This window comes from Astatotilapia calliptera, chromosome 20 (genome assembly GCF_964374335.1).
Source record: "Astatotilapia calliptera chromosome 20, fAstCal68.1, whole genome shotgun sequence".
In the NCBI taxonomy this organism is placed as follows: domain Eukaryota; kingdom Metazoa; phylum Chordata; class Actinopteri; order Cichliformes; family Cichlidae; genus Astatotilapia; species Astatotilapia calliptera.
Window position 1 is genome coordinate 12,710,334 of NC_137441.1, and position 26,326 is coordinate 12,736,659.

The 26,326-nt window shown below is 41.2% G+C and overlaps 1 protein-coding gene across 1 annotated transcript; it reads right to left on the reverse strand.

The window, feature by feature from the left end:
- Positions 1–3,239: 3,239 nt before the first annotated feature.
- On the reverse strand, positions 3,240–25,990 carry bmp7b (bone morphogenetic protein 7b). The gene is made up of 7 exons (XM_080294448.1): positions 25,283–25,990; positions 10,043–10,235; positions 8,536–8,684; positions 6,016–6,219; positions 4,851–4,927; positions 4,403–4,513; positions 3,240–4,201 (listed from the first exon to the last, which is right to left on the reverse strand). Exons 1-7 carry the CDS (start codon positions 25,680–25,682, stop codon positions 4,052–4,054), a joined length of 1,284 nt encoding a protein of 427 aa, XP_080150574.1. The 5' UTR covers positions 25,683–25,990; the 3' UTR covers positions 3,240–4,051.
- Positions 25,991–26,326: the final 336 nt, after the last annotated feature.

The window sequence follows — 26,326 nt, forward strand, 5'->3', positions numbered from 1 at the left end:
CAGCTAACTAGAACCAGAAAACTACTAAAAAAAAGTTACAGGTGTTCATTAATTAGCTGGGAGAATCTGAATGAGCACTTGTGTAGAACCGAGTCTAAATGGGGAATGAACACAGACACAGCTGTGTCTTTCATGGTTTTAAAACACATTACATTGGAAATACACTCTAACCTTACTCATAACCGCCCATGAAGCCCAGTCGGACCTCTAAGCCTTCCTTTTATCCCTATAAAAAGTCGCCACAATGTGACTGTATAAACGGATTTAGGTCCTCACAACATGAGTAATAACCACACACACACACACACACACACACACACACACACACACACACACACACACACACACACAGAGAGAGAGAGAGAGAGAGAGAGAGATACTAACAAACACTTGTACCCGTCATACCGAAACGTTCTTGTGAAAATGAAAGCATGTGGGCGTAAGGATTTTTTTTTCTTTTCACCAGAAGAACCTCCTCTATTATGTGGGGTTTAATGCTCCTTACTTAAGACCGATATTATTTCACATCGGGTAACGACACTGAGTGGGCGGAGACTAAAAATTCAAAGTTCACTTGGATGAAAGGTGAGGTGCGTAGGTGTTTTAAAGAAGACTTTTGGCACCGTTTTGCAAACGCACTGTTTAGTTTGCCCAGCAGGGGGCACTGTAAACCTTGGTTAATGCCTGTTCCGACAACGTGAACTTCGAGTGAACCTGATCAACCAAACGATTGTGCCATAGTAAATTAATATGACTATGGTCTATAAAGATGGGTATATGAAAAGCAGTTATAATGCCTAGAGCTAAGACACTAAAGTTCTATCAGTAAGAGGATCTAATCTGTTGTGAATCATTTGTGGACTTATGATCTTGGTGAGATTTAATTCACAAGAATTTGTTCATATGGGAGCGAAGCAGGATTAAAAGTGTCACATTTTTATGTTAAAAAAAGTTCAGCACAATACTTCCCCCTTTGTAAGAGCAGATATGAAGTGCAGTGTTGTAGAAGTGGCTCTGAAACCATGTGATGATGTGACCTTGACACAGAATGTCTTCCGAGGAATGATATGAGATGTTTATTAACTAATATATATATAATTCAGGATCCTGGCAAGACAGGACAGTTTGAAAATTGGTTGACAGTTATTAAGCTAAGCATAGCAGAGGGGAGGGGGGTAACACTTACCTGCCACTTCATTAGGTATACATGTTCAGTTGGTCATTAACACAAATATCTAAGTGCATTTCAGCATTAAGTTCAGCTGAAGTTCAAAATAAGCAGCAGAATGAGGAAGAAAGGTAAGTTACCTGTCTTATGGCATTGTTGGTGGTGCCAGACAGGCTGGTTTGAGTATTTCAGTAACTGCTGATCTGCTGGGATTTTCCCCCATACAGTCATCCAGGGGATGACTGTATGGGGGAAAATGGTTTAAAATATGTGAAAATACCCAGTCACGAAAAGTTCTTTGTGTGAAAATACATCAGAAGAGGATGGGCAATCTTTGAAGAGGACGGGCTACAGCAGAAGATCACACTGGGCAGCTAAGAACAGGAAACTGATTTTAGTTGTCTGAGAAGATGGGGAAAAAACATTGCTTAGGGGATATTTTCTTAGCACACGGTGGACCCGTATTTCCAAGTGAGCATCATTTAAACAACATAGCCTACCGGAGTATTGTTGTTGACCATGTCCATACCTTTAGAATGAACCCCTATGGCTGCTTCCAGCTGAACACATTATGCCTCCAGTTACGAAGCTCCAGTTATGTCAAACTGGTTTAGTAAACATGAAAATGCGATCACAGATACTCTGGAAAAAAAGCCCTCCACAGCCACTGGATCCCAGTCAATAGAGTACCTTGGGCATAGGCTGGAACAGGAGATTCACATTAAATCTGCATCAAATATGAGATGCTTTCATGCCAGTATGGACTAAAATCTCTGCGGAATGTTTCCAGGACCTTACTCTGAAAGTCAAATCGGGTCCAACCGAGAACTAGCAAGATGTACCTAAGTGTTTGTTCAGATTTCCACATCAAAGGGGTAACACCAAGACAAATGGAGACATTAACATGATATCAATTGGCAATATATGAGGGCATGCAGCTTTTAAAAACATGTAGTAAATCTTAATCAAACTTGTGCTGATAATATGGCTCCTAACACTCTCCTTACTGGTATGTGTCTGACAGGAAAACAGCCAGAAGTCTGTCTCATTCTGACCATCTCTGCAGGAACTGACCCTTGATGATAATTGCACCAAGAGGAAGCCAATCCAGCACAGCAAGTTAGTATTTGTAGTTATACATACTTTATGAATTTTAGAATTTTTACTTGTCAACACAAATTCACAATTTTACAGAATATTTCTCACAGATGAAATATCGGAATTATAAGCTGAAATTTCCAGACTGTCCAGCCTTCAGCAGGTAGTTATGTGAACACACAAAAGCTACCTCAACCATCCCATAATACAGTTATCCAGCCAGATTACTACTGGGGTTATAACAATCACCTTACACTTCTTTAAAGTACCCAGCACTTAACCAAGTGTGCAGAAGTTCCACTCAGCTGTTTTTAACAATTTTCCTCCACTCATTCAGGTGTGCAGGGAATTGCACATAACGTAACTCTTTATTTGTTTTCATCAGCCCTTTCAGTAAAAGTTCTCATTATACTGTAAGAGCTCCAATGCTTTGGAAACAGAAACTGCTGTGTAGTTAAATGAACAGCTGTCCTAATGAATCTGAATCTGAATCTGAAATCTGAAAACAAAAGCTCGTGTCACGGATCGCATCGTTTAAATGTAAAAGTCGGTGCAGCGTGCTTGACACCGATGCGCACAAGCGTTCTGCATTTTCCCCAAATCCGCTGTCAGCAACCACTGCAAAATATTTACACGTAAACCCAGTGTGCTTTGTACTTGAATGCATGTGGGAGCATCGACGCACACTCGCCGACAGAAAACAACCCACATCCACCTCATATACGTAAACCACAGACACAGGCATGCAAACCCACACACACGTAGTAACTAAGCCTGAGAAATTCTTAGTTTGCTTTTGAATGTGGAAAAAACTTCTTACAAATCTCAGGTCAGCAGGTGAAGGGTGAGGCTACAATCCGAGCAAATATTTGTGCAGGAACGTGTAAGACAGTTCAATACCAGCGTGTGTCCTCCTCAGACTTGGACACAGTTCTGCTCTCCGTCCAGATTAAACAATAAATCTCAAAGTGGCTTTGTTGCTTTTCTCCTCTTTATTGTTGTACCAGTTCAGCAGTGAAACATAGTCGAGACATTGGAGCACATGGTTACTTAGCCGGCTCTCAATAAATAGACCTTTTAAATATGACAGATTGTATTACAGCAGAAAAATATAAACCTGAAAATGTCGAGCACACAGAACAAGATGCTTCATACAAAGATCCCACTCTCTTCCTCCCCCCATCTCTCTGACAGCTCAGCTGATTGTTGTTACAAAATAAATGTGTCATGCTTCTGAGGCAGAGCGCCGTGTGCCGTATTTGAACTCAATGCTAATGCCAAAAGTAGTTTTCTTTTCATTTCTTCAGAGTTTGTGTGCACTCATACTGACAAAGGAAGTAGGCAGCTTTACATAAAGGAAGAAAAAAAAACACAAATCCAAGTGACAGAAAATAAATACACTTGCTTTGTTTTTGAAAAAACAAAATATTTACATGGTATTGTACATAGAAGAAAAATATAGATTCATCCTCCCTCGCTCAGTAAAAGTATAAACTACAATAATTAGAATAATTACTGAAATAAACAAAAGATTGTTGGGTGTGAATGAATATACATTACAATCACTGTTTTAAATGTATCGTATACACAGTAGAAAGCACAAACATGAGTGTGTGTGTTTATCTGTTCATCTGAGAATGACAGAGAGTCTTCAAAAAAAAAAAAAAAAGCACATAGTATATTTTGTAACCAACTCTCAACATGTTTAAATTACAGCAAGGGGGAAGCCCTTTTTTTCCCAAGAGTGTGTGCGTACGCATGTGTCCATGCGAGGATGGTGATGGTCTAGTGGCAGCCACAAGCTCTGACCACCATGTTGCGGTATTTCTTGAGAATGACGTTCGAGCTGTCGTCGAAGTAGAGCACAGAGATGGCATTGAGCTGCGTGGGGGCACAGCAGGGTTTAGGAACTGTCTCTGGGTTAATGAAATGAACCTGGGAAGAGGAGGAGGAAAAGAAGTTGTGAAGAAGAAGAAAAAAAAAGGTATTTGCGTGGATACTGCTGAAAATGATGCCCTTTTTGGATAATTAAACACAGTTGTTCCAACAGTGGCTACATTGTCTTGACATTTGATGAGATGATTAGACTCTTAACATGACTGCTGCATTTTTTCCCCTCGTTCTATGGTTACTCACAAGTGTTTGCACAATGGCATGGTTTGTGGCGTTCATGTAGGAGTTCAACGGGAAGGCACACTCTCCCTCGCAATAGTATGCTGCATATCCTTCTGGAGCAATGATCCAGTCCTGAGAGTGGAGGAGAAATTCAGGTTTGTTTGGCTATACTGTTTCGATATGTTGGATATTTTCACCCTTTGTTTCTATAAAAGGCATACAGGAGTTTAATGTGTTTTCTGTTACCCTTCAGTATTGTCTTCATATGGCCTAATTATGCCATATCTTGTACTATGTGTTGGGAGAACACAAATAAAGCAGTAACTTCATCTAACAAAGGTATTTCTGGGCTTTTATTGTGTCACTGATCAAGATTCTGGGATAGGAGCAGCAAACAGCAGTGTCTGGTTTAGGTTTCTGTTGGGCCAAGCAATTCTGGCGACCGAAGAAAGAGGAATGGTTTCCGTACCTGCCACCCCAAGTCTCTGAAACTGACGTAGAGCTCATGCTTCTTGCATGCCTGCTTCTGATCAGTACTGCTGTTTTCTATAGAACAGGAAGAAAAATAGAGAGTTTATACTTCAGCACAAGTGCTTTTATCCTTCTCAGCTAGACGAGTAACTATTTGCTGTCGTCAGACCCCAATTAGGCAGCAATGATAAAGAGCAGACCTAAACATGCCACCATGTTCTCATGCAAAACATCAACACTTGTACAACGACTAAAAGAAACCACCTCCATCTAGAGCAGCAGTTTGGTTAATTGACTTAAATGAATGGGCTATGCTGCACAGAGGTCACTGTGTCGGGCTTTGAGTTTCTACTGGATGAAGCAGATGTGCACGCAGAGTAGCCGAGCCACATTTTCACAACTCTTGACTTTATTTATTCTCTCTCCCCTTTCTCCCGCTTATTTCAACATGTGTTTTTTTTTTTTTCCTTTTTACTCGGTCCATGTGTTGAAAAGAATAGTCTGTTTTCGATCAAATGCTATCTCTCGCTTCTCCTGGTGACCTCTGGGGCTCTGCGGTGCATTAGTTCCTGAAAGCGGTTCACATTGGAAATGATGATGAGCGACTGGTTCTCATCATCTAGTTAAAGACCACTGCTATTCAGAGTTCTAAACAGGCCCATTTAGCCCATGTGTCGTGGCCCGGGTTGCCCCACAGCAAGCTGCAGATGTGTTCTTCCATAAAAGCCCGTGCTGCCTTACCTCCATGCAGGGAACTTGGCCCCAAGTACTCTGTAATGCTTGTGTAAATAAACAAAGACAGCAGAGGCATATTTGAAGCTCAGGCATTACAGTCTAATGTTTCAGTGCTTCACATAAACACAGCCCTCTCACACCTTCAAAACAAAGGCCTTGAATATTCATCGCAGGAATCACATCCATTAAAGGGATGTACTTTTGCATTTCGGTACATGCACGTGCTTGTGTGTGTGTTAGCGCCTCAATAAGCATGCTGCATGAGTTGGCCCTTTTATTATGAAACTGTAGAGTACCAGTTATTTATTTCCCATTCCATGAATTCTTCACTAAGGATACAAAAGACAAATGGATCCGGGGGTTATCCCAACACGCCAGAGTAAATCATAGCTGAATGTTTATAAAACACAAACACATTTTGTGTTTACCTGCAACATTGGCCACTCTAAGCGCCTCTTGGCTTTTTGCCCCTTTCGAGCGGTTGGGGTTACGCTGTTTGCCCCCTCCTGTAGCTGAGCGGATGCTTCGCAGGTGCACCTCAGTGGCTTTGAAGAAGGCCACCATGAAGGGCTGTTTATTCTGAGGCCCACTGCGACCAACCAGGCCTGCCGTACGAGGACTGATACTCTCTCCTGTAGGGGGTGACAGAGAGGACAGTGGAACAGGTGTTCAGACAGATCAGTGTGCAAATGAGAAAAGCTGAGCTCCTGAATTTAAATAAATATGTCCCTGCTTAGTGTGGCTGTTTTTAAGTTTTTATTTTGCATATAAACTGCTCTTACTGAAACCACTTTCGCTGCATTTGGTTTTACACATGTGACTTTCTTCTCTGAATTCCTCTCCCTTCTCCACCTCTGAAATAGCAAGAACAAACGCAGCGCTGAACATCAAAGCCTCCCTTCTTGTGTTTGCGTGGGTGTGTTTGTGCTTGCGGGTGTACAAGCACTGCAGTAGTGTCTATCTGGTTCCCGCATGGAAGAATGTGTGTCTGATCACTGTTCAGTGGTAAATCAAGGCTTCTGGTCGCTGCTGGCGACGAGAAGTCGCAGGAACCTGTCTGTACACGCTCATCCATAACCCCTTCATACCTGATCCAACACACAAACACACACTCATAGATATGGCCTCACCAGCACACCCACTGCACGCCTCGAAGGCTACATAGTGTCTGTTTTCCTCGCCTAACATGTAACATCCTGCCATCCTTTGATGGATGATATTCTCAAACACTCCCTGCTGACTGTTTGTTGATAAAGTTTTTCGCTGACAAACATTTAAGGCTCTCGATGACAAACTCCTGCTGAGATGTTATCCTTTGGTTGGCACACTGTATTTTCCGCATGTCTGCTAATGATGCTGAGGGTATGGCGGATGATAGTGGTGATGAATGATGAGAAGCAGGGTTTGATTTATCTTTCCACGCACAAGGAAGAAATCATCTGACTGTAACCTTTACAGCGATGATGGAGGCCTTTGTCTGTTGCAATACAATGCCGACCTTCATTTGTGTTCAACATCTTACCTTAATCATCTGCACAGTACTGTGATTCATGCTGTTTATTCACGCAAGCTTGTTATTTTGTAACATTTACCCTTAAATATAGCTGAAACTCTTTTGCATTAGAAACCTGTATTCTGAAGACATTTTAAGGTGCACCCTCTTCTGCTGTAGTAGTTCATCTGCTTCAAATTTTGATGTGTTTATGTGTTCAGAGCTGTTCTTCTGCATACTTTGGTTGTATTGAGCTGTTATTTACTGTTACCTCTGACATCTGACATAAAAAAGGTATTTTCTCATTCTCTGTAAACTGTAGAGGTGGTTGTGCGGAAAATTCCAGTAGCTCAAAGGTTTCTGAAACACTCACACCAGCGTGTCTGGCACAAATGACGTGCCATTTTCAAAGTCTTACTTAAATCACCTTACTTCTCCCTTCTGATACTTGATTTGAATTTCCATTGACCCATGGAAATTCTGATGCATGCCTAAATGCACTGAGTTGCTGCCATGTGGTTGGCTAAGTAGACATTTGCGTTAATGACCAAATAAATGAAAACTTACCCATCTTACCCTTGCAAATCTTACAGTTTGCATATACAGAGTCTAGTATTTTTTATATATTTTTTATTGGCTAGCCTCTGTACCTTTGTTCATGTCCTTTTCTGTAGCAATTTGTGAGTGACAGCTATTAATTTCTGTGGAAATCACATTACACAAGTACACTAGCTCAGTTACCTGGCACATACCCATCAGACAGTAAATATAGTTACAATCAAAATATTTTTTCCTGCCCATTTGTTTTTTTATGGGCACACCCGTGGACCACTTAAAGTGGTCCTGATACATGTCAGAACAAGCACGTATCAGGACTGATGGCTTCCACTGAACTGAATCTCTTTCTTTGTGTTAAATCAGTGACCCTTGAACTCGTTTTCTTTCTAGAAAATTAAAACAGATACACTATTCTTTCTGAACTCAGCTTTTTCACTCCATTTTATGGTGACTGATAATGATTCATGCCACAGTTCATACTATTGGCAGTTTTTTGTTCTTCCTCAGTCACCTCAGGACTTTACAGTAAAACTCTGAGTTGAGATTCTGACTCAGGAAAACGAATTCATGACATCCTGTGAACGTCTTGAAAAAACTCTTCGACCGCTGTGTAGTTTCTCAGTCATAGCCAGGCACTGAAGTCTCCTTACCAGTAATGACTGGGTGAGTATGACACAAAAGTTCAATATTAGCTCTTTGCGCAATTTTGAGTTTCGCAGTGAACAGAACAGGACTTCCGGGGAATGAGCCAAATGTAGCAGGAGCACTGGAAGCAGTGCAAGCGCACAAGGAAAAAGCTGCCAAATTTAAAGCTGGACAGGTTTTTGCTCTTTATGGGCCAAGTCACTAAACATTTTGATCACACTCTGTGTATTTCTGTGACATTCATTGCCCTGACCATTTGTGCTGTCCAGAGCCAGCTGTAGACCCAGATTTCTGCCAGGGTTCAGGACCCAGTGGTTACTGGTGGCTGTTACATCAAACACCAACCAGCCCTCCTCCGCTGCCCAGATCACTCTCGAGTCCAGCAGAAATAGGTCTGACTCCCTGAAAGGGACAAGAAAACTCACTTAAAATTAGATATTGACTTGCACTATTTTTTTTTTTAAAGGTAGAGACAAGGTGGCAGCGTGTGCAGCTAAGTGACCAAAGCAGAGCTGTTGAGGGGAGAGAGGGAGTGTGACAGAGTCAACCAAAGAGAGAGATGAAGCAAGACAGACAGTAAGGCAAGGGAGGCGGGGAGGGCTCCAGCTGGTGAGGCCCAGGGGAACACTTCATTTTCTTAATTGACAATAATGGCTTTATAAACGACGGGTCCTTTCATACACTACACACGGTCCATCACTGGCTGGAATTTTGTGGGAGAGCCAAAAAGCCAAAGAGAGAAAGGGAGCAAAAAGTACAGCTGTGAGAGAGGACAAGAATGTGTGAAAAGAGAAACAGTGCATATCCAAGTCGGTCCTATTGTTCAGCAGTAAACTCTGACCCTTTCTGCCCTTTCACCATTGGAGACTAAATCCCTTGTTCTTCATGTGGCCATTCATGTATCCCGACCTATTTTCTGACTGGGAAGATAATGTGTCACAGAGCTCTGGTTCATTCATGTACCTGGGCCTGTCTTTGGCAAAGGGATAAATGACGGTGTTGTTCCCTTTGGATAATAGAAACCTTTAGGAGGGGCTGAAGATAGCTGGATATGGGCCATTCCAGGGTTACATGTATAACTACTGGTAGGTGTATCAAAGCCTTCAAGATAAGTTGTTAAAACTTTAATTCATTTATAAATTTTAGGTAGTTTTTCCATGTCTCAATAGAAAAAGCATAGATCTATGACATAAAATGATTGATGACTAGACTTCCTTGAATTTATTGAATTTGTTTTCAGGTTCTGGGCCTACCCCTCTGTTAAGCTGTTACTTACTGGGACATTTGTATAAGACAGGGCGATAGTTCTTGCTATTTGTATTTTTTTCCCAGATCAGTCAAAGTGTTTGCTACAGGAAACATACATTACAACAAAAGGAAGCATTTCTTACTGATAAATAACGTCAGACTAAAAGTCTGTTCTTGGGAAGATGAGCGATTTGAACTAAATATTAACATATCATGATGCCATGTTGTTTTTTTTCCACTGGCAAGGACCCCACCCCAGTTATGATGAGGCAATGACAGAGAATAGCGGTAAAGCCTGGGTAGGTAACCCTTGTATGGACTAGGAGGTGAGAACTAATAAAAAGAAAAGAAAAGGTGAGGCAAGGAAACAAGAATATACTAGCATGTAGGGAGAAGACGCTTATAAATGTACAACTGGCAGGTTAGTAAGTGAGGTGTGGTCCAGCCCCTGAAACTGTCTTTTCAGCATCCAACTAATCTTTTGAAACACATAGCCACAAACCAATGCTCACCTGTCTGAGTGTTCCTCCAACACCTGGTAGATGCTGATACGGAAGGTCTCATTATCATACCGTTCATGGATGAAGTCTTTATATATACGGAATTCGGCAGCAGTGACTGCCTCACCCTCAGGGATTCGTGATAGATCGAATTTGAACTCTCGATGATGCCGCCGCACCGGTAGGAATTCTTTATCGTGCTCCACTGCAAAACATAAACATAAAAAAAATATGAAAAATGTATCTTTAAAGAGGCTGTATGTATTCAAAGAATGTTTCCCATTCACATGAGTTATGTTGCATTCTCCCCTTTAGCAGTGATACAAAATTTTTACAGGCAGACACAAAGAGCTAATGTGACTTTTTTTATGAAACTTAAAAGCTTTTCGTGTGGTATTGAGTTGCATCTTCCAGGGAAACAAAACATATGCTTGCAAAGTAGGAAGACAACAAATGTCTTTTACGCTCAGACTTTCTACAATTCATTTTTCCTAAACCATCCATCATCCTCAGTTATTAGCGAGGAGATGACATAGCTTGTCAGACTCGGGGTCAGCCCCAAATTAAACACATCTATAGCTATTCAATACACATGTTGGCTTATGATTGAAACATTCATGAGAACTAGCACTAAAAGCAATGCATCTGGCACACACTGAGCCGTGATAGAGAGATGCGGGCGGACTCTGACAGCTTTATGAGCCTCTTTCTTCCCCCTCTCTTCCCTTCATAGCCCCAGAGAGTCATCCAGTCTGCCCTTCATCTGGTTCTCATGAGTTGGAGCTTGATGTTCGGTGTACCCCTTCCCCACCCCTTGTTCTCTCTCATCCTCACATCCCAGCTTTCCAACCCCTCCTGTACCTCCCTGACCTTGCTCATCTCATGTCCCAGCAGGAAATCCCAGGGGTCAGTGCCTTTCTTATCTCATCATCTCCTGAGGCACCCGCCACTTTTGTCTTTATTAGCTGATAGACAGGTTCCCCACCCATATAAGTATGTATGCATATACACACAAATATAAAATATGCACTCAAATGTACAAAAAGAAATCAAAGAAAATAATAAATATACATTATTGAGTCAGGCTCAAGTGATATTGAAACTTTTTTTTTAAAAAAAGCTTTTTTTTTGCTTGTGTTTAATTTAAATGAAAGAGGAGGGTGACAGGAAATGTCAGTGGATCGCCATAGTTATAGGATTTGTCCTCATCTGTCGAGATATAAAGTGGGATTGTGGGTGAAATGACACTTTCTTCTGATGACTTATGTGTTAGATAAATTTCCAACAGCTCATATGTGTTGTTATAGGCTTCAACAGACCCCCTTTAAGTACATTACTTCATTACATTTGGAGAAATTGATTTGTAGAACACAGGTATCCCCTTGGTCAGTCACCTATAGTTAACAAAAGTTCAAATATAGGGTTAGGATTACAGTTTTTCTCAGTCGCTTTGGTGCGTTTCTCAGATCAGAATTGAAATTCTCATAACTATTAGTTCAACCTCCACAACACTCAGTCATTTGTGCACATCATAGTAGCAATTTCTCCTCTCTCTGAACAAACTGCAAATGATTTTGGACATGAATCAGTTGCTTCCATACATTTCCCTGCTGCTTTCTGACATTTCCATTTGCTTATGTCATGTCAGTCAAAAGTAATCATACCTATGGATGCTGAATAGGCATTCCCAATAAAACTAATAGTCATACATCCATTGCTTAAGTCATCACACACAAAATTGTTGAACTAGTTATCACATGCCAAATATTGGCCATCTGTCAAGCAAATCCTATACCTTTCTGTATCATTGTTCTTGGAAATGTCTCCGAAATTGAACAATTGATCTCAGGTGAATTACAGCTGTCACTCATGAGGAGGCTCTACCAAATGGGTGATTTTATGTTTACATGTATTCTACAGTGAACAAGTGACTGTAGCATATTTTTCTTTTGCACAATTCTGTAGGATTACAAACACTTCTACACAATGGAAATGTGAAACGTACGTATTCAGTGTCTTAGTTACTCCCAAGACTCCCATAACATCTACAGTGACTTTACTGCACATTTCAGATGGCTGTACAGGTAGGCCATAGTGCTGTTGTCAGCATTTTCAGGTGTCACCAATTGTTTTTGCAATGGGAAACACTGAAATTATAAACTGTCATAGTGGAAACATGACAATGCCATTTGACTATCTTGTTCATAAAGATGGTGTCAAGACTTTTCATTTTGATGGCACTGACAGTTTCATTGACATGGATACTTGCTTTTGAGGTATGGATAATCAATTCTGTGCATGTGACGTGCTTTTGCAGGCTATCCACTAGGTTTTGTAGTTTGCACTAATTGTTTTGGGAAATGCACTAACTGCTGTGCAAATGTTAATGGTGTTCTGAGAAACGCACCAAAGCGACTGAGAAAAACTGTAAGTTTCTCACAAGAATTTTAGGCATCTATTCCAGCCAACAAAGCAGAAAGGTGCCCAAAATCTTATACAAGTCACAAGTAACATACACAAGTATGTAGATAGATAGATAGATAGATAGATAGATAGATAGATAGATAGATAGATAGATAGATAGATAGATAGATAGATAGATAGATAGATAGATAGATAGATAGATAGATAGATAGATAGATAGATAGATAGATAGATAGATAGATAGATAGATAGTGTTGGGGCGTAACGGAGTACATGTACCGACGTTACGTATTTAAAATACAAAATATGAGTAACTGTATTCCGTTACAGTTACCGTTTAAAAAGGTGATATTCAGAATACAGTTACGTTGTTGAAATAAAGGGATTACACGGCGGTCTTTTCCTGTTTCATATGTTAGGCTATGCTCTCTCTAGAAGCATGTAAATATAATAATAATAACCACTGCAGCCTTTCAACACCTCTCTCTGTCTCTTGCTAGCAAAGTTAACCCACACAACAAAGTAAAGCTAGTTTTTGGCTACGAGCCCAACACGGAACCCGACGTATTGGTCAGAGGTCCGTTTACCTCGGTTCGGAGCCCCGGACCTGTTTTATATACACGCGGAATAGTTTTCTATACGAGATTGCTGCAAAAAAGTGCAGCCTTACCTAATGTCCACCCTACTGTTACTCATTTTATATTAAGATTTAAACATCCAGTTGGTATTGGTATGGCGAGTAACCCTCAATAAATCACACAGCAATAGTACATTCATGTAGCTGTAAAAAGCATGACAATATATTAAGTAATCCAAAGTATTCAGAATACGTTACTCTCATTGAGTAACGTAACGGAATACGTTATAAAATACATTTGGGGGCATGTATTCTGTAATCTGTAGTGGAACACATTTTAAAAATAACCTTCCCAACACTGTCGATATAGATAATACAAGTACAAGGATCTCTTTCCTACATCCCCTTTCATTTCTATCTTTATTAAACCCTGTTGCTGAAGGACAACGTACAATGGCAGCACTGTGAGATGATTCGGTATAAGAAAGGATCTAATTACTCTTCAGTGAGGCGCAGCTTTAGGCTCCCATTGTCCTCCATCTATGGGCACACACTGAACTGGTTTCAAAAGCTGTACAGCTTTTTAAATTCAAGGTTTTGTGGATTTCACCACATGCTTTTATCAATTCAACACCAGTGGATCTAGGCAGTGCCACTTGTTTATTATCTCTTCTCATCAGAGCCTTCATTGAGCTCCCACCCTGAAGTCAAACATTACAACATTATACTGTGTTTTGACAATACATGCATGCATACAAGCTTGCTTATACCTCTCCACCTGCAGGTCACCTCAAGCTCAGACTCTACTGCACACTGGATAACAGCATAGTGATGGCTCACTTTTGGCATCTGACCACTTAAAGCAAAGTCTGTCTGTTTGGGGCCTTTGTTGCAGGCATATGCTGTAAAAGAATTTAACATTTCTGATCATTTGAGGTTCAAAGACTCCTATGTAACTCTAAAGAAGTGTGAAAAAGAAATATATATTCTCTTTCATATTCCTACATCACTATCATGTATCATCTTCCAGGACCTTCTAGGACACATCCCCACACAACAGGACATGCCCGCAATATTATGAGGAATGCAACAAGTAAGGACTACCACTTTAATGTTATTATTCCAGGAAACAATTACTTCTTGTTACTAATTTACCCTGGAACCTTCTCACACAATTTTAGAGCCTGCCTATTCTTCTACTGTCCCAGGGAACTCTCCCTCCTTCTGTAGCCCAGTGCAGGTGCAGTCCCTCTGGGGAGAAAGCCAGACCTGTTCTTGAGCCCCCCCTGTGCAGCCACCCCGCCCCTTTACTGTAAAAGCTCTTTATCTTTGCTTATGAGAGCAGTTGGATGCTGCTGCTGTAAAACTCCCACACTAAATATTTTCCTCTCACATCAAATGTCCACTCTTCAGTGCTGGTATTTGTGTAATTTGTGTAAAAAAATATAACGTAGCGTACAGAGTGCAGCTAAGGCCTCTGCTATAATTCTTCCGTTTTCTCTCTTTTAATTCTCTCCAAAGGAAGCAGTCGTCAGATGAGGGGACAAGGCACAGTTAAAGCCAAGTGAGTGCATTTATGACTTCCTCTGGGAGGAAGTGAGTAGCCTTCACCCCACCTGTGTCGCAAAAACACACACCACAAACATGGCGAACACACCCTCTGATGCCATGTGAACCCTTCATTCAGAGTTTTCAACGTCCAAATCAGTCGGAGTCCTTAACACGGACACACACACACACACACACAAACAGAAAAATAGTCCATTGCACACGCACAACTATCACAAAGTATTGCCTGTGAAGTGAACAGTCTTGTGCGTCACAGCACGGTAACACAATCATTATGGGTTTTTGTAATCCATAATTAGAGACGCAACAACACACAAATGCAAAGAGGCAAACACACACACACAAGCACTTACTCTTACACAGCGAGCTGCTTTTATCATTTGGTCTTAAGACGTCTGATTGCTTTTTCTAAAAACGCTGATGATGCATGGTTATCCCATATCATTTAACAAGAAACAAGAGCAGGCCACACACGTGCACAGCAGCACACATCACAGATATCAGAGGGACAGTGAGTCCTCCATCCTCTCAGTTTACCATGCACCTGGCAGCCAGAAGGTTTTTCATGAACACTGTATTAGCATCTTAGCCCGTGCTAAGCCAAAACCGCAATTCTTTCTCGAGAGAAGAATCAAATGTAAAAAAGGATCATTCTGAACACATTTTTTGAATTATCAAAAAAAACAAAAAAAATCCAACATGTCTTTGTGTTAAAACAGATATTGTGTGTATAGACATAGACTCCTATAACACTTTTTGAGATAGATTTACATGCCCCCCTACCACCACCACCACCACCAGCTCACAAGAAAAGGACAATATGTTATTTCAGCACTTTGTATAAAGTCACGGCTTTAATGTCACATACACCTTTCTGGTTGCATAAATAAATCAAACTGAAATAGTCCCCAGAAAGTGCACTTACTCACTAATTTACTTGTGTTAGACTAACATTTGAGTAAATTACTGCTCTGTGAAATCATAGGGCTCAAGGACTTTTATCCATTAGAAAAAAGGGATTTAAAAAAGCCCACTCACATTTAAAACCTACATATTTAATAACAGCAAAAACAGACACGACCACTGTTGATTTACACTTCAATAACTTTTTTAACCATAAAATAACAATTTCAAAATGAGTAACTGCCACATTAACACATGTCAAAGAGAGTGACTCCCCTTTTCATTTCCACTCTGGCCTCAAATGCATTACATAACTTTGCCTGATTGGACACAATTTTTCCACAAGAAGCATGCTGCTTACTGCTCAAAGGCACTATGTCACAAACCACCAAATATGAGCTTTGTGACAGCTTGAAGAAGACCAAAGAGGACGCTGACTAAGAACTCTAAGCAGGGGGGAAAAGTCTTGTGCAAGAGGCAGGACAAGAGTAAATCTTTGGCTTGCTTTAAGTCTGAATAGTGAGAGCTACTGATGTCAACCTGGCACTCATGCAACTGAATTAGGAAGTAATATTAACTGGCTTACTAGGAGTATTTATTGACCATTAAAAATGGGTAACCCACATATGTCCATTAATAAGTCAAAGATTAATACACAAAAGTTACTTTTCAACACAAATAAAGAGTTTAGCCTTGTCTGATTGTTAGTAGGATTACTCAAATATAATAAATAAATTTGCCTGGAATTTTTTTTGCCAAAGATTTAGCAATGATTGAATTTCATTCAGATCCTTTTTTGTTTGTTTGTTTTGTTCTTTGCAAAACAGGACATGTTGCATCATATTTCAACAAATAGTACATATGAAACTGAAGAAAATGTGGGAAATACTGTCTTGTTTTTGTTCTCAAGAAAGTATTATAAACTAATCTGGATCCAGATACATCTCTGGATCCGGGGACTGATCTCATGCATGATGTGGAGGGAATTTTCAGCCTGGGTGCAAATATGTACTCTCAGACCTCTCTTGTTATTATCATATTATGGAGATGAACAGTAATACACAGGTCTAGAGTGTATGTTGTCCTTCCTTCTCTGTACTTGTGTCCTATTCTTTATGCTTATATATGATTAGCTGGGTTCTTCTCTTGCTTTTGTGGGAACTAAACCTGATAGATCACGGGACATGTAAGCAGCAGCAGTAATGGTAATCAGCTCTTATTCTAAGTCACAAGGGAGGCTGTAGCAAAAACATCTACAAAGTGAATAAATACCAAGCCAATGAAAAATTATATTAATTTTTAAGTGTTCTAGTGCTGCTAATCAGCACCAGATGTGATACATCTCACTAAACAGATGTGAAAAGAACTAAACGAACAAATTTTTCTCTCATTGTGGAGATGGAGAAGTACCACACAGACCTGCACTTCCATGTACATATTCCTCTGTGTTGCCTCGATGACTTGATATGGGACCACCGGGCCCTGCACCATTCATGCCCCTCTGTCTGTTCCCATAGGAGCTGCCACAGTTCCTTCTCCACATATTGTGTGTTAAGAGCAAGATAATGGAGACCAGAGAAGGGAAGGAATGACTAACTGGTGAATTAGTTTAGACATATAAGAGGCTCTGGCTTGCAGACAACACTGTGTCACACACTTGTGCGCTCAGAAGCAGTTGTGTCACGCTATAGTCACACCAGAGGCACGCAGCTCTAGTTTTATAGCTAGTAGCCAAGTCAGGTAATAGCAAGTGAAGAACTCCAATATTTCTTTTTTAAATACACACTCATATGTCACATTCATTCCCTCCCCGCCCTTCTCTCTATTGCTCCTTGCATTCCTCTTCACAGTGGGCTGCCCGTGGTGCTGAGGCTAATACAGATGTTTCCCGCTGTCTGCAGGCCAAAGCAGCTGTGCAGAGAAACTTTATCTTTTCGGCGTCCAACAAGTCCCCTGAACTAAACCTCCACCATCACGTCTGGCCCAGTTTTTAGTATGTCCTACACACAGGGCCATATGATACCAAATTTCCCTGCCTATTCTCCTGAATCAACAGTATTGATTATCACCACTGGCCTCCTAGTATTAATTAACTTGTTGTTTTATGGTCCCAGAGGTGCTGCGTGGTATTTAGTCTCCAAACTCATACTCTGCCCCTCATCTCCAGAGGTTTAGGCCTCCTGTGCTCCCAGACATAAAACATTTCAACACTTTCTCAAGTTCTTTTGTATGTTTTTCTACTCCCCATCTCTCTTTCACACACATCCACACACTTTCTCTGAATGCAAAACATAGCATTCCCTTCCTCTTCCCTTAATTTCTCCATGCTTTTCTATTAAACACAGCAGAGAGAAGCAGAGAGATTTCCACCTTTCATCTATTCTTGAGTTGCTGAATTTGTTTGTCGCTGTCTTTCTTTATTACAGCTTCTTCCCCAGCTGTGTTTGAGGAGGCTTCTCACATGTGGGCCAGAATAAAGTCTGGCCTACAAAGTATGCGTTGAAGGCCAGTCTTTCCTCTTTGCATGCAGCCTGTCCTTGACACTGTGACTGTAACACATCTTTCTTCCTCCTCTAGATTTATGTAATCGCTTCTGTGTACACTCCCAGTGAATGAAAAAGCACATGCATATTTATCTACTTTCATGTGTACAAGTGTGGAGAGCAACGTATGCTCACTTTCCTGCTCAGAAAGAATGTTTCTGGAGCTAATTAGTGTTATTGAGTGCACGTTTTATTGCCTTCTGCTGGACAGGGAGTGAGCAGAAGCAAAGGAATGTAATAGCTAGTACAGATAGCCCGGCCTTCCTCTCAGGTAATTTCTCTTAATGTACTCCACAATTTGATGTACTGCACCAAGGTCTAGTGTGTAAATAAATGCCACAAATGGAGACAATTAATCTCTTTTCTCATAAGCTTCCAACAGCTTCACAGAGTACACAGCTGACAAGATCAAGGAAGATTATGTTTTTTTCCCAATGTCTTATCTAAGAAATTCACCTGTTGAACCCAGGAGTCCGAAATGATATCTGGATGTACATAACAGAACCTCTGTGCATTTGGCCAGGCTAAGGCACTCGCTGAGAGAGATGATGAAACAATCTGCGGGTGGGACGATGTGGCGAGTGGTCAAAAAGCCCAGATGTACTAAGCAGCGGGCGTTCTAGCTCTGCCTCAATGATAGACGGACCTCCTTCATTGCCAGGAATGCTGCACTCATTTTAGTGTTTCTAATAATTTTACTCTCCTTCCTTGCATATTTCTTTTGTCCATATGTGGCTCTAATTCTGCAGTAACTGAAATAATTTGCTTTTTGGCTAAAACCCCAATATGCATATTGAAATGCAAAAACCTGATCCACTGAATAAAAAATATTTCCACACATTTTCCTACTTTTCTATCGTCTGCGTTACTTTGGCCTTGCCTTATCAGTGCGCAACAGCATCTGCACTCCCCTGCACTTCCATGACAGCAGGTACCAAACAGTGAAGCTGAGAGGGCAGATGGGGCGAGAGCAAAGTCAAAGATCCTGGGACCAATAGCTCTGTAGATGCAAAAACAAATGCACCGCTCTTTGCATGGCACTGAGGCACTGACAGGGCAGAGGGGAGAGAAAGAGAGAGAAGGAATGAAATGAAAGAAGAAACATGAGGATAAAGGCGGATCGCAAATAGATGCCACACATTTCATTCCTTATTGTCTTTCCTTGTGTGAACATCTTGTGCTTGTGAATTTTCATGTTGGAGCCGTGACGGGAGTGCGAACTCAAACACTATTTTAGAGCCACCTTCCCTGCCCAGTCACCAGCTGCATTGTGTAATGTGTGTTAGTTCTCCTAGCAGAAGATTGCGTTAGCGGAAGCCCATAATACTGACCAGATTCCTCACCAGGCTCCGACAGCCAAATCAAAGCTTGTAAAAGCCAAGCAACAAATGTACGCAAGTGGTTTTATGATAAGTGCTGAAATATTGTGCCTGTGAAGCATGGAACATGAACTGGCTGTCACAGGTTTCTATTTCTTCAGGCAAGCAGCTGAGTTTCCCTTGAGTTTCCTCACAGCTATTTTATTTATTTCAAGAAGGAATGGGCTGTGATTCCACCAAATGAACAACAAGCTGATAAAAACAGGGTGTCAATGTGGCCATCGCATGTGCGTAAGACACTGCACTGTGATGCAGGAGACAATTTTAAGAAGTTTCTCCTTCTGCCAACATGAGTATTGTATGTGAATTTTCCTGAGGTCTATAATAAGGGGTGGCTTGGCTGGATGAGGAGGGTGTGGCTCCTGTGGTCACAAAATTAGAGAACATAAAAACAGGGGGATGAGGGGAAGAGTGGGTGAGTGGGGGAAACTGAATGGCTGCAATTCCACATCTCTGAGTTGTTTTATCCTATAGTTAATCCCTACAGTTTATCCCTGTCTTCCAGCACATTATATCAAAACAAAGACTGCTGTAGATTTAGGATGTGGCTGCTTTATAGTCACAGTCACCTTTCAATAATGTCTGATTGCCTTTGACAAGGGAGCTGATGCAAGTTGCACATTCCAATATTCAGAACTGTCACTGTCGAGTAGGTTCTTCAGATTCACTCCTTAGTTAATGAGTAGTTGAAAAATGAACTGTGATTTGATGTAGTGAGCAACATAAAAAGATTTCAGTTAACCTCTATTATACATCATACAGAAAAAAAAATCTCAATATAGGGTATTTCAAAGCCAAATTGAAGGAATCTTTTTTTTTAAACTGGATTTGTTTGCTGTCTCATCTTTATTTTGATAAAAAGATCAATATTACATCCATGGCAGAGCTAAATTAGCTTTGTACAAAGATTTAAAGCACGGGGCAGCATCTAGCCTGGCTACATCAAAACTACAAGCATCTCTGAAGTTCACCAGCTGTTTTATTCATACAAAAACAGAAATGTAAAAATGACAGCTTTAGGGTTTTAAGGAGGAGTTGTGTCAGATAGAGGATGACAGTATACAGTAAGCTACTGGAGCAATGAAGAAATAGATTGGCAAATAAACCTCGGCAAAATGTTGCTTTTACACTTCACTGTTTTCATTAATTAAACAAACAGGGTGTAATTAGTGCAAGTCTCAGCTGCCCTGCTGCTTCATGTTTCACAGCGAGCTATTGATCTTTTTACCCAACAGTCCACTACAAAGTGATAAAGCGTGTTCACTGAACAGCCAAATTATTGCTTTAAAACAAAAACATCTGCATGGCTCTATACCAGCAGAAGCAAGTGAGAATGACTGTACCAAGAAAGTCCCAAAAACTTTATTCTGGCGGAAATGGGTCGCAACGTTTTCAGTGAGAGAACTGTTTCGTCACTCATCCAAGTGACTTCTTCGGCCTCTTTGGAGACTGACTTTATCACTTTGTAGTGCTTCGGCTTTTTGGGATTGTCTTACCTGGATGATTGAGCATGCATCAAGATACCAAGAAAGTCTTTACAGTCAGTGTTTCTTCGAGGTTCTCACATATTCTGTATAAATCTCAGATTTGTGATCCTCAGTGAAGCATGAGGTAGAACCCAGAAGTAAGGTTTATGGGTGCAGAGGGCAAACATGTTTTATGGCTGCAGTGAGAGTAAGAGGTCAGCAAAGCTGCTGTTAGTATAATCTCAAACCTCTCCATGGCCTTCAAGCAAAAGACGTCTGGTTTGACCACAAGTCTTAAATGTAAAGACTCTTCTTCCTGTGGTTACTGTTTCTTCTTGTGCAAAGGCTCAAAGGCATGTGTTCGTGACCGTGCACACACTCCTGCTGTAGCAAGTTAATGATCGTTAAGTGTGAGTAAGTTATAGCATGAAACTTTGCTGACCCTTTCCCAGAGAGTCAGTGCTGTCAGACCCTACAGCAGTATAAATGCATCACGCAGGCATGATGTCATCAGTAGCTGCCAGTGGGCAGGATGTTTCCTAACGTGGTAATCGCTCTACTGTGGATAGTCACTCTGTACCCAAGAGATCAAACTCTCTTTGCTCTTTATAGGATAAACATCTTGAGCAAGCTACACTTCCCTTGCACTCCACTTTTCATCACCAGTCTCCTTTTAGCATACGGAAAGTATGACTTACTTGTTCCCAGTTCTGTGTTTAAAACACTGTTAGAGTGAGAGCAACCGAAAAATAAAGAAAAAGACAGATCATTACAGGGTATCAATTTGTATAATTTAGTGCAGTGTTCCAGTCTTGTTTGTTCAGCCCCTTTTGACTGACTACGCATATCTGGTTTTAGGTACCAGGTGTGTTATTAGAGTTAATGAGCTCTATAGGGATCTAAAGGAGGTGCAAATAGTGGTAGTTAACTCTAGGGAGAGTGGTGCCGGGGTGAGATACCCCCTGCAGAGTAGCGGAAGCGCGCAAAGCAGGACTGAGGGGTGTGAGGGTGCCGAACAGGCACTTGGGCTAATGCGAGCCGTCAGATCTGTCCGCTGCCGCTCCGAAGCCTGAGGTGTCGCAGAAGTGTCTCAGATCCACAGGACCGGGATGAGAGAGCAAGAGAAGGTAGAGGAAAACAAAATGTGATCAGAGAAAGGGAGGCCCTACAGGCAGAAACAAAAAAGGATTATAGGAACTTTTACCGCAACTTCAACTGTAAAATGGTAACAGCGCCATCTGTGGCTTCAAGTAGTCATTAAAGGATTATGGCCCGTTAATAGTGTGGAGCTCAAGGGTATCGGTACATAACCTATTAAATGTGAAACAAAAAATCCTATTTCAGTGAGACATGCCAGAACTTTAAGAATTGCTGGCAATTAGAAAAACAAAGGATAAAATTGGTCTTAACTTGGAGTAATAACATGACACTACCATATCATAACCTTATGAATTTGCTAAATGTAGCTTCCACTAAATGATTGCCTTAGTGTAGCACTGTGATTGACTCACAGCCCCATAAGAATACATTAATCCGTGATTGCATGAGAACAGGAAAAACGCTGTGACTAACACACCTCATGAAAACATCTTGCAGTAATAGACTATGCCCTCACCTCCCTCTTCACACACACACACACACACACACACACACACACATACACACGCGCACACACACAGCACAGGTGACGATGTTGCTTCTCTTTAAGTCATCCAGGATGCAAATAGCAGACAGCCAAGTCATGGCCCTTTCCTGTGGTTGGGAATGTGAAAATGGGCATTTCAGGTAAAATTCATTATTGTTACTTAGCTATGACAGCAGTGTGAGTGTGCTAATTTTCTGGTGTGCTACATGTACATATGCGGCACACACCCAGGACCTGGGTGAGCTGCGCTCCATGCAGCAGTATGCATTCTGAATGCATGCTGTAAGTCATTTACACAGCTGGCCTTTTAAACTGAAGTGACTCAGAGAGAGGACTTCCCTGGCCTGAGGTCTGTCCCAAAGCCCACACCCACCCTAGCTGGCTGCATTGGTCTCTGCATATACTCAAACAAGCTGACAACAAAGTGTATCAGCTCTGTTGAGTGGCAATCAGTAAGGAAGAGCGAGAGCTAGAACAATTATTTTACATTCTACATAATATGGACAATTCTAGTGGCTCAGGGATCTTTGATTTTGATGGCAATTCTAAAATCAGATCCATTTTCACATATTTGACCTTAAATTTAAATGCAAACAGTGCATGAAAACGGGCCTTTCAGGAAGCAGCGCCTAGGGTACAAAGTCTGACTAATGTACCTTGGCTCAGTAGCTATGGAGACATGCAGTTTTGAGGGACAATTTTTAAATAAAAGCTACACTCATTTTGCTCTCAGACAACCTAAATAAGAAAACAAAAACCACAACGAGCAAATGTGGAAAGGAAGGAATTTGGAGAGGAAATAGTCAATCCATTTGAAAGCCATCACTTTCTTCTCTGTGAATTCCCTCTCCCTCCCTCCCTCCCTCCCTCCCTCCCTCTCGTGTAAAGGGTAACGAAATTGCATATTATCTGCTGTTTTGAATAAAGCCACCAGGATGTCTATTTGATGGTATCACATGAGAGTACGGAACCAGCCTAACAATAGGCCCTACTGATAGATTTAACACGTGGCAGATTAAATCACGAATGCGCTGTTTATATCCAAATGAGTGTCATTTGAGGGAACACTAAATATGTGCTGTGAGGAAGACTCAACCTGAGCAGATGCCATTAGTGATTACATTAGCCACAAGATTTCAAGAGGGCAGTGTGACTTTGTTGTTGTTGACATAGGAAATAAAAAAAGTTCTCCCTAGTTGATGTAAGCCATCTTGCAAAAAGTTTTTGCTAAAAAGATGTTTGCAAAATAGACAGACCAACTTTATCACTCTGCCAAAGGCTCCCTTCTCCCTCCTTTTTCGCCATCTTAGTGCCGTCTTGGCCCTTGACTTTGTGAGGCCCTTGACTTGTGTCTTGAGTCTCTGTGGTCAGATCCATCTGTGTCACAGCCTGTCAAAAATAGTCACAATGCAGCAGCTCCCACAGTAATTACACAGTGCAGTGGAGGAGCCAGTGTCACCTCCCTCTCTCTTGCCAAGACACTCCAACAATGAGCTTTCCAGGATTGAATGTAAATGTCTCACTGCTTGCAGAAAGTCAAGAAACAAAATCTATTGGCTGACAAAAACCGTAACCACCCGTATGCCTGCTACAGATTTGATTTATTTCTATGTCTGTCTGGTACCAGATTGATATGTAAAAGCTACTCTTCTGGAACCTAAATGGAGCTGTTGCTGTGACTACATAATTTGTTAAGTAAATTGAATAATAATGATGCTTTTATCAATCCATAAATCTGATAACACATGCTAATGTTTTGATTATTTACACTTTACAACCTCTGACTGTTGCTGGCAGCAATAAAAGGTCAATAAACATATTTGATTAGATAAGCACATTGGGCCAGAAAACAACTTTCAACAAAGCAGTTTTATTGATGTGAAGTATGTCCTGTGCGATTGTTATTCACTTTGTGAACAACTGAATCTAATTAAACCACACTGTGACTACACTAACATCACTGGCTGGCATTATTTGTGATGTGAGGGATGTCTCCAGATTAGAGTTAAGGGAGGACCCAGTGCACTTTGAACTCATTCTGCTGTTGACTTACTCATTCTTTAGATAACACATGGCTGACAAGTTAGCTGCTGCTGGTCCATCATCCACAGAACAGCACCTGAACATTAGCTGGTTGCACAGCTGTTTAACAGAGAAGGACACTGGAATGTGCCACTCCTGGTATTAGCTAGATAACTGCAGTATGTAAACGTGGTTATTGTGCTGGTCTCCTTTGTGTGGACACAGGTGTACCATCAGAAAAATACTTGTGCTGTTTCTTTACGTGAAGCGCTGTAAGAAGATAAAATACCACCACAGTCATTCTGCTCTTCCACCTTTGACACTTATGACTAAAAGCCTGATTTGTCCCAAAAACAATGTGTAAGATGTAAGCAGAGTGCAATAATAAAAGTGCTAAATCTCCTTGTTAAAAAAAGAACACCGACGCGAATTAACATATGAAAATTCTCAACACTTATAATCGTCAAGCCAAAGATATGTGTCCTTAAAAAAAGCTTTTTTTCAAAGTCCTTGCTATGTGTTTGATAATTAATATATAAAGACAGTCATACTAGTACTACATTTTAATAATCAAATAAAAGACCTGGGTTATTGTGACGCGCATAGCAACGATTACATTGATAATATTTCGACGTGTTTATTATTCTCCACCGTCTTGTTTTTCTGGGAGGGGATTTATATAAAATTGAATGTGATGGGAGACTTAAGAAAATAAAGTGCCTACCTAAATTCACAAAGCTCATGACCATGTCTGCATCGTTTAAGAAGTTGTTGTCTTGCAGGCTGGCTATCGGTGGACCCTGTGTGGTGAAGACGGGTTTGTAAGGATAGGAGTATCTGTCCTCGTCTCCGTCTGTAGACATGGCGTTGTATAAGTCCAGCATGAACATCGGGGCAGCATTGTGTTTTCCATGGAGGTGGGGTCGCGGCCGGTGCGGCAGCCCCAAGATCGACAGGATCTCCCGCTGCATCTCTCTGCGCTCCTGGCTCTTCAGCCGACGGTGGATGAAACTGGAGTGAAACTCGTTGTCCAACGTAAAGTTCGTAAAGGCAGTGTTTGCCAGGACGCAGTAGCTCCAAACCAAGAGCAAAACGGGAGCACGCTTATCCAAAATCTGTGCCATAATGCTCGCAGTGCGTAATTGCGCCCAATTCGGATCACTGAAACTCTAAAAAAAATGGTTAGTAAACTTTTAGCAGCAGACACTCTGTGTTTAATATCCAAAATCAGTTACGGTCCCTCATGTTGAGGGACGTGCTGCCGAGTGAAACATCAACTTCACTTCAAAGTCCTTTTATTGACTGCTTTCCTGGACGCGTGGACCTCATGCGCAACCTGCGGTCAAGCTCTACCAGCTGTAGTGCAGCCTGCAACTGCAGAGAGAAGGCTGCAGGCAGACAGGTTTCACTAGGAGAGACGAGAACAAGTTTTGAGGAGGCGCTATTTGCAAAGAGGAGTAGAGGGAGAGAGAGAGAGGGAGGGGGAGAGAGAGCGAGAATGTTATGGTTGCCTTATTGAGCAGAGCTAGCCTGGCTTTGTTGCCAGTAGGAGAACGCCTTGAGGCTACATGTGCAAATAAGAAAAGGATTAGGACTGGGTTTGTATTATGACGCTTCAGTTTATTATACACCACATTTTGTCAATGCTTTCCACATTTCCTAGTACCTGTAGGCTCGTGATAATTCACTAACGACTGATGTTAAGACAACCACAACAGACCGTTCATGGTGAGTGTACATATGGAAGGCTGATTTCAAATCATTGAGT